Here is a 13,937-nt window from a genome sequence, read left to right on the forward strand (position 1 = left end):
GTTTAGTACGTTGTTGTTATCTTTGCACTCCTTGGGGGTGAGTTTTCATAAAGCTAATCCTTGTCAAGCACAGCAGCAGCCACCGAAATTAATTAAAAAGTTTGCCTCATAAAGTCAGCTTGCTGACATTATCTGAGGCCTCCTGTATCTACCTTGACCCCCAGCAGCACTCTTCTCTCTTCACTGTGCTGTTTTACAGATGATTCTCATTCACCAAGTCCTCCAGCAGACCAAGGGCATCTCCAGGAAGGTCTGGGTTGGCGTCAGCCTGTGCACAGCCCTTTTCACCACCGAGCTTACCAAAGTTCTCTTTTGGGCCCTTGCCTGGGCCGTAAATTACCGCACAGCGATCTGGTTGAAGGTGGCCATCTCCACCCGGGTTTTCGAAAACCTGGTGTCGTTCAAGACGCTGACACACATCTCTGTTGGTGAGGTTAAGTTGGTCCAGAAGGAGTTTAACTTTAGGAAACTAAATTCGCAGTTTTCTGAATATGTGTGAGATGTGCTTCCTGGATGGAATATCTGCCCCCCGTTTGGTTGTCAATATCCTGCCCATCATGTCCCATCTCCTTGCTTAGTGAAGTGGTGGAGACTCAAAACACCAGAAGAATTCAGAGAAAGGAGAGCTCCATTCAAGCTGGAGAATTTGGAAAGGCTTCCCTGTTCCAGTTGGAACAGGGCTTAGGGGTGACCTCATCCAATCCCTTTGACCATCAGTGAGGACACTGAAGCAGTACAGAGAACATTTAATAAAATTGATTGACTAATGGACCTGATGATTCCAACTGTGTAGTCAAGTAGCCAAGTCCCAACAAAGACCATGCCTGTTGGACTTCAGAGTTGACATTTTCTTAAGCCCTTAATCCTTAGCAATAAAATCTTCACCCTTTACACAAGAACATTTCCCTGGCCAAGGGAAACCTAGGTGGTGTGAGGTAAGGGAAAGGACTTGTTTCTTTCTTACACTTGCTCTTTCAGTTTGTTCGAAATATCCTGTATCAATTACTATTAGATTCAGCTGCATATAACCGAAACCACCCCCCCCCCCAAAACAGTGGATTAAACAGGATGGATTTATTTCACTCTGTGTAAAAGGAGTCTGGAAGAGGATGATCCGGGGCTGGAGTGGGGACTTCCAGGTTTTTCTATTTTTCTTCACCACTACCTTAGCACATGGCTCCCATAATGGTTCAGGATGGAAGCTGCAGGTCCAGCCATCCCAACCATGTTTCAGAGAGCCGTTAGGAAGAAGGAGACTTCCAAGTTGAGTTGGCTCCCTGTAAGAATTCATCCCCAAAGTTCCATTCAGCACTTTGGCTTATACCTCATTGCCCTTAACATAATTACATGGTCACCATGCTTCCACAAAGGAGGCTGGGAAATGTGGTCCTTTTGCTGGGCCCATGGATGCCCTGATTAAGCAGGGTTGTACCAATAAGGAAGAAGGAGATAGAGCTATCAGGTAGGCAGCTGGCAACCTCGCCGGCACGTTCCCAGGTGGTACTTAAGCCTTTCTTCATTGGGATTCTCAGTTCTAAAAGACAGGCCTCTCCAAAGTCATACTAAAATGAGACCCACGAAACTCACCCTATTGGTCCTCTGACAATTCTCTCCCCCATAAGTCAGTTTTTCTCTTCCTTCCTCAGACCCCTCAGCCATTCCAAAAGCCTTCAGTTGAGGAAATGTTTAGGTGGCCCTTCCAAAGGCTGAACCCATGTGCTTTCTTTCCAGGTGCTCAATATACTATCAAGTGATAGTTATTCTTTGTTTGAAGCTGCCTTGTTTTGTCCCTTGCCAGCCACCATCCTTATCCTAATGGCTGTCTGTGTGGTGTACGCCTTTTTCATTCTGGCGTGCACAGCTCTCATCGGGATATCCGTGTATGTGCTATTCATCCCCATCCAGGTAATGGCAGGTCTTTGCTATTGTACTTCACACACACTCTCACTGAAGTGGACTTTGTGTCCAGGGCCTGGCCTGAAGCCTGGGCCCTTACTTTGAGCTCACAGACAGTACAGTTTTTTTACAACTTGAATTTGACTACCCCGGGGAAGGGGAGCATGCTTCTTCAGTTTGTCAAAGTCCCCAGCACTTTCCTTTCATCCTGGCAATTCATGCATGTGCATCATCTGCCCTGACCCCAGTCGTGTCCCCCAGAGCACATCAGCCACAACTCAAGGGAAGGATTCAGCTGAGAATCTCGGGCCAACTTCCCTTAGAACTTTTCCTGACACTTACACTCCAATCCCTGGATTTTTAGGCTAACTGCAACTCAGCAATTCTCTGAACACACTGTTTGTACCTCGATTTCAGATGTTTATGGCTAAGCTCAATTCAGCTTTTCTATGATCAGCAATTTCAGTGACAGATAAGTGAGTTCAGACGATGAATGAGTTTCTGACCTGCATCAAGCTGATTAAAATGTACACCTGGGAGAAATCTTTTACAAACGCCATCCAAGGTAGGATGAGCAGTTGCTGAAAGAACCACTTACCCTGTAGAATGTGCTCTTCTAAGGGGTTTTTAAGGGTCCTGGGGCCGGGCATTCTGGAAGTTGGCTGAAGTGACCCCCGAGCTGATCTGTAGGCTTTTCAAAAAATTACAGAGATTTTAGAATAGACCCAGGCATCTCTTCTGCTGACCCCAAGGGCTCAGCAGGTGAGTGACATATGGTTTAGCCATACTGAGGTCAGCAAATTCTTGTAGTGGCCAGTCACCTTTCACAAAAATAGTCCACTAAAACTTTATGAGCAGAAGAGCTGGCTCAGCCTATTTCCTTGACTGGGAAGATGTCCACACGGACACACGCACACACTAACACTTACACACATGTCCCCTCCTCGCCGGCAGCAGCCTCATCAGGATCGGATGTCTCACTGACTTGACATGCTTTGGGCAGATAAGAGAATGCATATATAGCTGTTTTGTTTTAAAGACGATATGAAGACTATTTCAATCAAATAAAAATGCAAATCTAATTGCAGGAATAGTTACATAATTGCTGACATAGACTCAGATGGTTGACCGGTTAATGATTTGAACCACCGTTACAACTAACTCTCTGGATCCACAATTACACTTTTAGACCAGCATGTAATTGGGCCCGAAGCTGTGTATCCACATTTTAGGAAGTGGCTTTAGAAAATCTGCTTTTGAGACTGCCAAAGGAAGTGCCCCAGGTTGGGATGCTGGCAGCCCTATTGTACCCTCTTTGAAGACACAGAAACACTTCCTCACACACTGAACTCACTTTAATACAATTTATTTGATGTGATTAAATTTGATTCCATTTGACATAATTCAATTTAAAACTCAATTTAATTCAAGTCACTTTAACTCAATAAATATGTACCAAGTTCCTACTATGTGCAAGGCCATGGGAGTCACACAAAATAATTAGGAAAAGGGTCCCTAGTTTTAAAATTGAGGGAGGATGAGTTAACTAAGCTCAAAAATAGCTATTAGTTTGTTGGCTCTACTTCTGGAATATATCTGGAATCTTTCTGCTTCTCTTCATTCTACTGTCACCCTAGTCCAAGCAATATCCTCTCCCTTCCAGACTATGGCAAGAACTTCTAGATGCAACCCCTGCTTTCCTCCTTCCCCCTAAAACCCATGATGCACTCAGCAGCCAGAGTGACCTTTTAAAACTGTCAGTCAGATCTTGTCTCTCCCCTGCTGAAAAAGCTTTAGTGGCTTCTTATCACACTTAGGTTTTTTCAAATTTAGGTCTTTTGGATGAAGTCCAGATTCCTTCAGATGGGCTATGAGATCCAGCACATTCGGGCCCCTGCTGACCTCCTGACCTCATCACATCTTATCCCAGGCCTTGATACCTCTGCTTGAGCCACACAAACCTTCTGTTTTTAGAACAACATCCACACCCATTCATGCCTCAGGATCTCTGCCTTTGCTGTTCCCTCTGCCTGGAATGTCTTCTGCTAGATGTTCATGCTGACTTTGTCTTGACTTTGGGTCTCCTGAAGTCAATGTAACTGACTCAAGAGGCCTTCTTTTCTTTTTTTTTTTTGTGGTACGCGGGCCTCTCACTGTTGTGGCTTCTCCCGTTGCGGAGCACAGGCTCCGGACGCGCAGGCTCAGCGGCCATGGCTCACGGGCCCAGCCGCTCTGCGGCATGCGGGATCTTCCCGGACCGGGGCACGAACCCGTGTCCCCTGCATCGGCAGGCGGACTCCCAACCACTGAGCCACCAGGGAAGCCCTCAAGAGGCCTTCTTGACCACAGTCTCAAGCAGGTCCACTCCCCATTCACCTCTTAATCACTTCATCCTGTTCATTTCTCTCATATCACCCAACACAGTTTGTAATTATCTTATTTACTTGTTTGTTTCTTTTTTGTCTATCGCCCCTACTGGAAGAGCCGAGACCCTGTTTGTCCCTATATTCCCCAGGACCCAGCACAGCCCCTGGCATATAGCAGACATCAGATTAAAATGTGCTGAATGAGTGAACATATGAATTAATTATAGGATAAAATGGGTAAAATGCCACAAAAGAAACTGAGAGGAGCTCCACAGGTGTGAGAGATGAGCCTCCTGGAGGAGGGGGCATTTTAGACAGGCTCTGAAGGGTAGCAGGGCGTGGGGAGAAGGAGGTGGCTGGTGTTCTTGAGGGGAGGGGTGTGTGGACAGCATGCTTTGGATCCCAGCCTCTTAAGAGGCAAGTCACTTAACCTGCTAAGCCTTTCCTCTACTGTCAGAAGGGCATAATGATGGCTTCTGCCGTGTCACACTGTGGCGAGAGCACCCTAGGGAGAGCGTGCCTGTGCAGGGTTCAGCCCAACACCTGGTCTGTAGGCAGCACTCAGCGAGAAGGGCTGTGACACCATGTTGCTAATGTGAAAGGGTTTTTGCAGAGGACGCTGGGATTGCCATTCGGGGCTCTTTAAACAGCAGGGGAGGGAAGCTTGAATTTTATGTGTGAGTGGTGCGGAGTCATGGCCCCATCTGGACTTACAGAAGGGAGATGTGCTCTTGGGTTTTTGTAGCTGTTCCTGAGATGAAGGGCAGGGGCCTAAATCTGGCAGTTTTCAGGCTGGCATATGTGTTTTGTTTGGCCCCTACAGTACTCTAACTTTTTCTATTAGTTCCCAACATTTAAGAGTAGGGAGATGTCTCATAAAATTCCACATCTCAGACTTCAAAACAGTCTGGTGAGCCTGGGACACCCTCGCTCTGGTATTGCTCTCTGCCCACTCCCTTCATTTACCTTACTTGCCTGACCCCTGTAGGCATCTACGTGTATGACTCCTGACACACAGAGAATCAGATCAGAAGGGACCTTGGAAACCATCCAGCAATGGCAGCTGACACGTACTGAACCCCCAGTACATGCTGGCATTGTGCTCCGGGCTGTCTGGGCTTCCTCCCATTTAAACTTCACAACAAGAGCCCTTAACACTCCTTTGTAGGAGAACAGGGCACGAGTAATATGTTTCTTTTTTTTTTAATTGGAGTATAGTTGGTCTACAATGTTGTATTAGTTTCTGCTGTACAGCAAAGTGATTCAGTTATACATATATATATATATAATATATGTATATATATAATATATATATGTTCTTTTTCAGATTCTTTTCCAATATAGGTTACAAGGTATTGAGTATAGTTCCCTGTGCTCTACCGTAAATCCTTGTTATCTATTTTATATATAGTAGTGTGTATCTGTTAATCCTAGACTCCTAATTTATCCCTCCCCCTGCCCCTTCCCCTTCAGTATCCATACTTTGTTCTCTATGTCTGTGAGTCTCTTTCTGTTTCCTAGATACGTTCATTTGTAATTACTTTTTTAGATTCCACATATAAGTGCTATCATATGATATTTGTCTTCCTCTGTCTGACTTACTTCACTTAGTATGATAATCTCTAGGTCCACCCTTGTTGCTGCAAATGGCAATATTTCATTCACTTTTATGGCTGAGGAGTATTCCACTGAGTAATACGTTTCTTAATGCTGGTGCTTGACAAGCAAACTAAGACCACCGTGGACTGTTTCTATTTTACAGATATAAGGAAGGAGATTACTGGAAAAAGCTGGATTTGTCCAAAGTGAAAACTCAGTGCTGGCCCCCATTGCATCCACCATAGCCATTGTACTGACATTCACCTGCCACATCCTCCTGAGACAAAAGCTCACTGCCACAGTGGTAAGCACCTCTTTAGAGCTGGCCTCTTCTGTACCCAACTCTGCAAGTGCCAGGTGGATAGCTCCTCTGGCACTGGCATCAGAACACCCAATCACGGTGAGCCAGAAAACAGCAGAATTCCACCCTGACTTCTAAAACAAGTACTTGAGCTGACTGGGAGCCGAGGAGAGCTTAGTAGCAATTCTTATTCAGTCTACAGCAGGGCAGGGGTAGTAGTTAATGCTGGAACACAATTTTACATTTGGACATTGAAACCAAAGGAGCCCTTGGCTATTTTATTCTTAGTTATCCATATATATGCCAAGAAGAGAGTTGGTGAAAGTTCTCCGGGTGGGAGGGGTGTCAGTATTGGGAGAGGCAGTGTGGTGTCCGGATCAGGGTCCCCCTTGTTTAAAACCCGACTCCACACTTGCTAGCTATGACTTACAGCAATTCACGGAACCTCTCTTGTCTTGGTTTTATTATCTGTAAATGGGGTGCTGACAGTCCCTATCGTAGTGAGGATGGATGTTGTCTTCCACAAAGCACTCGGTCAGCACCTCGAATGCTGCGGTAGATGCTGCATAAGTTGTTGCTGTTCTCATTAGCCTTATGCTCACCCAGGTCAGGCATATTCAAGTTGAAAGCCTCAGAAGGAGAATTGGAGTAAACGTGAGGGGCTCAGGACCTGAGCTAGAGAGGAAGTGGCCCCAGACTGAAATAAAGAAACAAACATTTCAGATATTAAAGCAGCATCTGAAGGGCAAGTGGTTGGAAGAAAGAACACAAAGGCAAGAAAAAGAGAGAGAGAGAATGAAATTTAAAAGGAGAGGTATGCTCACCAGAAAAGAATTGCACCAAAAATCAGGGATCTAGAGGGGAGGGTGGGGGGGACGTTTGAGAAGGCAGGATCCTCTTCTGGGGCATTCGCTGTGGCGCTGTCAATCCAATTACTGCTCCGTGTTTCTTTGGGAGATACTTTAATTTTCTTAGTTTCTTCACACACATTTTTCTCTCACACACTCTGGGGACTTGAACATAGCCATGAACCGAAAGCCAAAATGAACAGCAATGGTTGATGTACAGAATGAATGCTACTGGATTATTGTGGCTGCTGTCTACCATCCCAAACCAAAAAAAAAATTTTTTTCCCAGAACACACCAAGCAAATTAATTTGAAACCAAATTGAGTGCACATTGTTAATATTTTTTAAAACGATGATTTAGAAGAAATCTAGACCAAGAACAAATTCCCTGAATGCGAGGCTCGTATTTCTTTGGACTAAGAATCCCTTTCAGTCTCCTCCTCTGCCAGAGCCACATGAGTAGGAGGAGGTCAGCCCTGAGGAGCTGTCACATCAGGCAGCCCGGGGGGCTCTGCTAGCCAGGGCCTGGGTTTCCTGAGCCAAGATAGTGCTCTAGGACCTGGGGGAGCTGAATTCTCTTTGGGGATATATTTAGGACCAGATGTGATGAAGGGAGCATCTTTCATCATCCTCTTAATGAACTAACTAGGATTAGTTGAAGCCTGGGGGCCCTGTCCATGGGGCCCATTCAACAGCAGGAAGGATCACTCCAGATTTGTCGATGGAAGTTGTGTTTTTAATTTCTTAGATGGGTGATTAGGGAGAGGCTGCTAATTACAAGGACAGATGAGAAGATGAAAGCTGAGAGATGAGATCATGCCCCCTGAGGGGCACCCACAGAGCAAGGAAACTTGTCTTCATTGAGGCTGTACGATATTATCCACTGGCCAGGCAGGGCTCAGTGGGGAAGGCCCTAGTGAAGGGGGGTCATTGTTCATTGTTTTGGAAATGACAGTGGAACCAAGGGTCTCAAATTGGTCCCTTATGTGTGTGTGGAGGCAGGGCATGGAGGGCAGACCCTGAGGGCAGGAGAACCAGCAACAAGCCTGGGCCAGGCACATCATTCTAGGGAACTTCCACCTTCAACACTGGTCTCTGTGTGGTATGTAAAAGGATGCTCTATCTCTGAAGGGTCAGATGCCTCTGAAGCAACTGAGAGAAGGGGATAATTTAGGAAAAATCTGCATAGGTTTTTTTTTTTTTTTTTTTTTTTTTTCATGGTCCGCGGGCCTCTCACTGTGTGGCCTCTTCCGTTGCAGAGCACAGGCTCCAGACACTCAGGCTCAGCAGCCCTGGCTCACGGGCCCAGCCGCTCCGCGTTATGTGGGATCTTCCCGGACCGGGGCATGAACCTGTGTCCCCTGCATCGGCAGGCGGACTCTCAACCACTGCACCACCCGGGAAGCCCTGCATAGGTTTTTGAACGAATGGTCTAGGCCAAATAAGGATATGGTATGGATGGAGATTTCCAAAGGCCCTCAATTAGAGGCCCTTTTCAGACCTTATCCTCTGGATTGATAGAGATAAGTGGATAAGTTTCCCACCATTTTGGTGAAAATCCAAACGCAAAATAGTTTAAGATGTTAATACCTTTAATTTGCCAACCCATGATTTCTGAGCCATGAAATGAGAAAATTTTTCCTCTGAGAATCCCAACTGTGCTACTGTTTCTCATCTCAGGAAGTTTAATCCCCATGGACTTAATGGTTCAAAGCCAAGGCAACATCCCATCCTGAATTCTATACCTCTCTTTTGTCCTTCAGGCATTTAGTGTGATTGCCATGTTTAATGTAATGAAGTTTTCAATTGCAATCTTACCTTTCTCAGTCAAAGCAGCAGCTGAAGCCAATGTCTCTCTAAGGAGAACGAAGGTATAACTAACACTGGGTGAGCAGGGAAGAAAGATCTCATTTTGGGGCAGGAAAATTCCCAGATAAGGGGAGGCTGTGTCAACCCATTGGAGGGCTGGGTCACTGGTTTGGTGGGTGTTGGGAGTAGACCCTCCATTCAGTGTTGGATACACAAATATGCATCAAGCAGGATATAGGCAGAGTATTATAGGTGGCCTGCCCTTTTAGTAAAAATGAGATGGAGTCTCCACCCAGGGAGATGATGTTCCTGACCCTCTACTCTTTCTCCAAGCCATAAATCTTAACTTGTTCCAGGAGTGGAGTTCAGTTTGCACTGAGCCATCTCCCCTTTGCCTACCTAGTTTGTCCTAGGATGTGTGTGGTGACAGAAGTGATGAAGACGGTGGCGGGGGGGAGACACCATATTTATACACTCATTTAGTCATTTTATTTATTAATTTATTCATTCATCAAAGATTTACTGTGTGAGTCCCAAACAAGATCAACACAAAGAGAACCACACAAAGACACATTGTAGTTAAAATGGCAAAAATTAAAGATAAAGAGAGACTATTAAAAGCAGCAAGGGAAAGCAACAAGTTACATACAAGGAAACTCCCATAAGGCTATCAGCTGACTTCAGCAGAAACTCTGCAGGTCAGAAGGGAGTGGCACGATATATTTAAAGTGATGAAAAGGGAAAAACTACAACCAAGAATACTCTACACAGCACGACTCTCATTCAGATCTGATGGAGAGTTCAAAACTTTACAGACAAGCAAAAGCTAAAAGAGCTCAGAACCATCAAACCAGCTTTACAGGAAATGTTAAAGGGATTTCTCTAAGCTAGAAAGAAAAGAACACAACTAGAAACATGAAAATCACAAAAGGAAAAAGCTTAGCAGTAAGGGCAAATACACAGTAAAGGTAGTTAATCAACTATGTATAAAATTGGTAGGAAGGTTAAAAGACAAAAGTAGTAAAATCATCTAAATCCACAGTATATAGTTAAGGGATAACAAAACAAATTGATGTAAAATATGGAAAAACAGTACTTGTGGGGGAAGAGAGTAAAAACTCAGGGCTGTTAAAATGCATTTGAAATTAGGAGATCAGCAACTTAAAATAATCGTGTATATATATATGTATAGATTGCTATATATAAACCTCATGGTAACCACAAACCATACATTTATAATAGATAAACACACACACAAAAAAGAAAGGAATCCAAACATAACACTAAAGATAGTCATCAAATCACAAAGGAAGAGAGCAAAAGAAGAAAAGAACAAAAAAGAACTACAAAAACAACCCCAAGACAATTAACAAAATGACAATAACTACCCATTATTACTTTAAATGTAAATGGACTAAATGCTCCAACCAAAAGACATAGAGTGGCTGAATGGATATGAAAACAAAACCCATATACATGCTGCCTGCAAGAGACTCACTTCAGATCTAAAGACACACACAGATTGAAAGTGAGGGGATGGAAAAGGCATTCCATGCAGATGGAAATCAAAAGAAAGCTGGAGTAGCAATACTTATATCAGAAAAAATAGACTTTAAAATAAAGACTGTTACAAGAAACAAAGGCATTACATAATGATCAAAGGATCGATCCAAGAAGAAAATATAACAATTATAAATACATATGCACTCAACATAGGACCCACTTAAATACATAAAGCAAATATTAACAGATATAAAGGGAGAAATTGACAGTAGCACAGCAAAGGAAAGCATTGACAAAATGAAAAGACAACCTACTGAATGGGAGAAAATATTTGCGAATGATATGACTGATAAGGGGTTAATATCCAACATATACAAACAGCTCATACAACTCAACATCAAAAACCCAAACAACCCAATTAGAAATGGTCAAAAGAACTGAATAGAAATTTTTCCAAAGAGGAAATGCAGATGCCAACAGGCACATGAAAAGATGCTCAACATCGCTAATCATCAGGGAAATACAAATCAAAACCACAATGAGATATCACCTCACACCTGCCAGAATGTCTATTATCAAAAAGAACACAAATTACAAATGTCGGGGAGGATGTGGAAAAAAGAGAACCCTTGTATACTGTTGGTAGAAGGTAAATTTGTGCAGTCACTATGGAAAACAACAGTGTGGAGGTTCCTCAAAAAACTAAAAGTAGAACTACCATATGACCCAGCAATTCCACTCTGGGGTATATATCTGAAGAAAACAGAACACTAATTTGAAAAGATACATGCACCACAATGTTCATAGCAGCATTATTTACAAAAGCCAAGATATGGAAGGAACCTAAGTGTCCATTGAGAGATGAATGGATAAGGAAGATGGTGGATCGTATACACAATACAATATTACTCAGCCATAAAAAGAATGAAATTTTGCCATTTGTAGCAACGTGGATGGACTTGGAGGGCATTATGCTAAGTGAAGTAAGTCAGACAAAGAAAGACAAATACTGAATGATTCCATGTATATGTGAAGTCTAAAACAGTAAAGCAAAAAACCCTGAATATAACAAAAAGGAAACAAACTCACAGATATAGGGAACAAACTAGTGGTTACCAGTGGGGAGAGGGAAGGGGAAGGGGCACGATAGGAACAGGGGATTGAGCGGTACAAACTGTTATGTATAAAATAAATAAGCTACAAGGATATATTGTACAGCACAGGAAAATAGCCAATATTTTATAATAACTTTAAATGGAGTATAATCTATAAAAACTTTGAATCACTACGTTGTGTACGTGAGACTAATATTGTAAATCAACTATATCTCAATTAAAAAAAAAGATTTACTGTATGCTTCCTATATGCAAGGCATTGTGAAAAATGCAAATAAGATTTACTGTATGCTTCCTATATGCAAGGCACTGTGGAAAATGCAAATATAAGGAAGAGAGTCTTTACTCTTAAGAGCCTCCAGTCTACTACAGGACCAGGTATCCCAGTAATTGCTATATGTAGTAAGGGTGAAAGTGATGTGTAGGAAGGGCAGATAAAGTAGTTTTGAAGTTGAGGCAAGGAAAGGAAAAGGAGAAGGGCATTTCAGCCAAGAGAACAGTGCATTCAGACCTCTGTGAATTGATCGAAAGGTCTTATTCACTCAAGTCTGAAATGTGGATGTCATTTTAGGCATCCTAGGTGCCTATCTCCCTCTTCTCCCTTACCATCCACATTTAACCAATCAAGAATCCTGTTGGGACTTCCCTGGTGGTGCAGTAGTTAAGATTCCTCCTGCCAATGCCGGGGACATGGGTTCGAGCCCTGGTCCGGGAAGATCTCACATGCCGCAGAGCAACTAAGCCCGTGCACCACAGCTACTGAGCCTGCGCTCTAGAGCCCGTGAGCCACAACTTCTGAGCCCGTGTGCCACAACTACTGAAGCCCATGCGCCTAGAGCCTGTGCTCCACAACAAGAGAAGCCACTACAGTGAGAAGCCTGCACACTGCAACGAAGAGCGGCCCCCACTCGACACAACTAGAGAAAGCCCGCGCACAGGAACGAAGACCCAACGTGGCCAAAAATTTAAAAAAACAAAAAAAGAATGACACAGATAATAGTTAAAAAAAAAAAAAAAAAAGAATCCTGTTGACTCACCTCCTGATTACTGTATTCCTTCAATTTTAAGAGGCACCATTTATGAGATTGGATTGGAAGGTACACTGTTGAGTTATTACATTTTGAACAAAACACAGAGTTAACCTCATGACATTAATTGTGTAATGATACCCAATATCTTAGACTAGAGGAACAATGCTATTTCTTGACTCTGCAACCTCCACTCTGTCCCTAGTGTCATCACCTTCATTCAAGACGTCAGAGTCTCTCATCTGAACTATCCCAGTGACTGAAGAACCAATTGTCTTTTTCCAATGTTGTCCTTTGCAAATCCATATTGCACTGTTAGTTGAGCTTTAAAATATTTGTCTGATCACTGACATTAACCTGCTTGAAATGTGGATGTCATTTTAAGCATCCTGGAGAGTGTCCTTCACTCTCCAGGACTGAGCCTGAGTCCTCCATCAGCAGGTCCTCAGTTATGTCTCCACTTCATTTCTCATCCCCTTCCTACCTTGAGCTCTGGCCCTCGGTTATACTGAATTTCTCGTCTTATGCCTCTCATCCTCCCAAAGCATGCTATTGCCTGCTTTTGCTCATGCTGTGCCCTCTACTAGGAAGCTCTCCTCCCCTACCCCTCCCTCACCTTTGCCTGTACAGCACTGTACAGACTCAGCTCAGGCATCAGTTACATGGCTCTCCAGGATGCGGGGCCAAGTGCCCCATCTCTGGCAGGTACAGGGCTTTGTCTCTGTCACATTTCACTGAAATGATCTGTGCATGTTCCCATCTCCACCTGGACTGCAGTCTCTTCAAGGACAGGAAGGATGCCTTATTATTAATATTTGCATTTCTGCTGTTTACCCCAGAATCTAGCACAGAGTAGGCACTTGGCAGGTGTTTTGTTGAGCTGAGCTGACTTAGGAAGAAGACACAGCAGACACTGAGCATGTGACCTTGGTTTCATAAGCATTAGTGTCAAGCAGTGAAGCCAACCACCCAAAGACTGGCAAAAGCTGGCCATCTTGGGCATAAGGGTAAATTGTAGCTGGGATCAGCATTCCCCAATGTGGGTGACCCAGATAGGCCTTGTGGTTAAAAAGGCATCCGTTCTACATAGTATGAGCTAATAGACTATTTTTGCTGCAGCTTCTTCTGGGGGAATATCTTCAGAATACCTTTCCTGGATGTCCCAGGTAGAATTCCCAAGATTATGATTTGGGGTCATTAGAAGATATACTGGGATGATTCTTGCAAATGGATGACGTCTGCCAAATTAATTTTGTTTCTTTACTCTTAGAAAATTCTCAGAGCTAAAAGCCCCCATCTTACATCACCCAACCAGAAGACCCAGATACAGTCTTGCTTTTAGCAAATGCCACCTTGACATGGGAGCAAGAAACCAGGGGGAAAAGGGCCCTAAAGAAAGTGCAGGGCTTCCCTGGTGGCGCAGTGGTTGGGAGTCCGCCTGCCGATGCAGGGGACACGGGTTCGTGCCCCGG

General features: G+C 43.9%; 1 protein-coding gene across 1 annotated transcript in view; it reads left to right on the forward strand.

The window, feature by feature from the left end:
- The window catches only part of ABCC12 (ATP binding cassette subfamily C member 12), a 59,677-nt gene that overhangs the window by 5,819 nt on the left and 39,921 nt on the right, over positions 1-13,937 (forward strand). Inside the window, 8 exon segments of the mRNA XM_007450637.1 lie at positions 200-433; positions 1,732-1,905; positions 2,314-2,461; positions 4,441-4,455; positions 6,032-6,165; positions 8,774-8,881; positions 13,736-13,751; positions 13,754-13,863. Of these exon segments, the coding sequence (XP_007450699.1) occupies positions 200-433; positions 1,732-1,905; positions 2,314-2,461; positions 4,441-4,455; positions 6,032-6,165; positions 8,774-8,881; positions 13,736-13,751; positions 13,754-13,863 (939 nt within the window).

Source organism: Lipotes vexillifer, unplaced genomic scaffold (assembly GCF_000442215.2).
Source record: "Lipotes vexillifer unplaced genomic scaffold, Lipotes_vexillifer_v1.1 scaffold943, whole genome shotgun sequence".
Classification (NCBI taxonomy): Eukaryota; Metazoa; Chordata; class Mammalia; order Artiodactyla; family Lipotidae; genus Lipotes; species Lipotes vexillifer.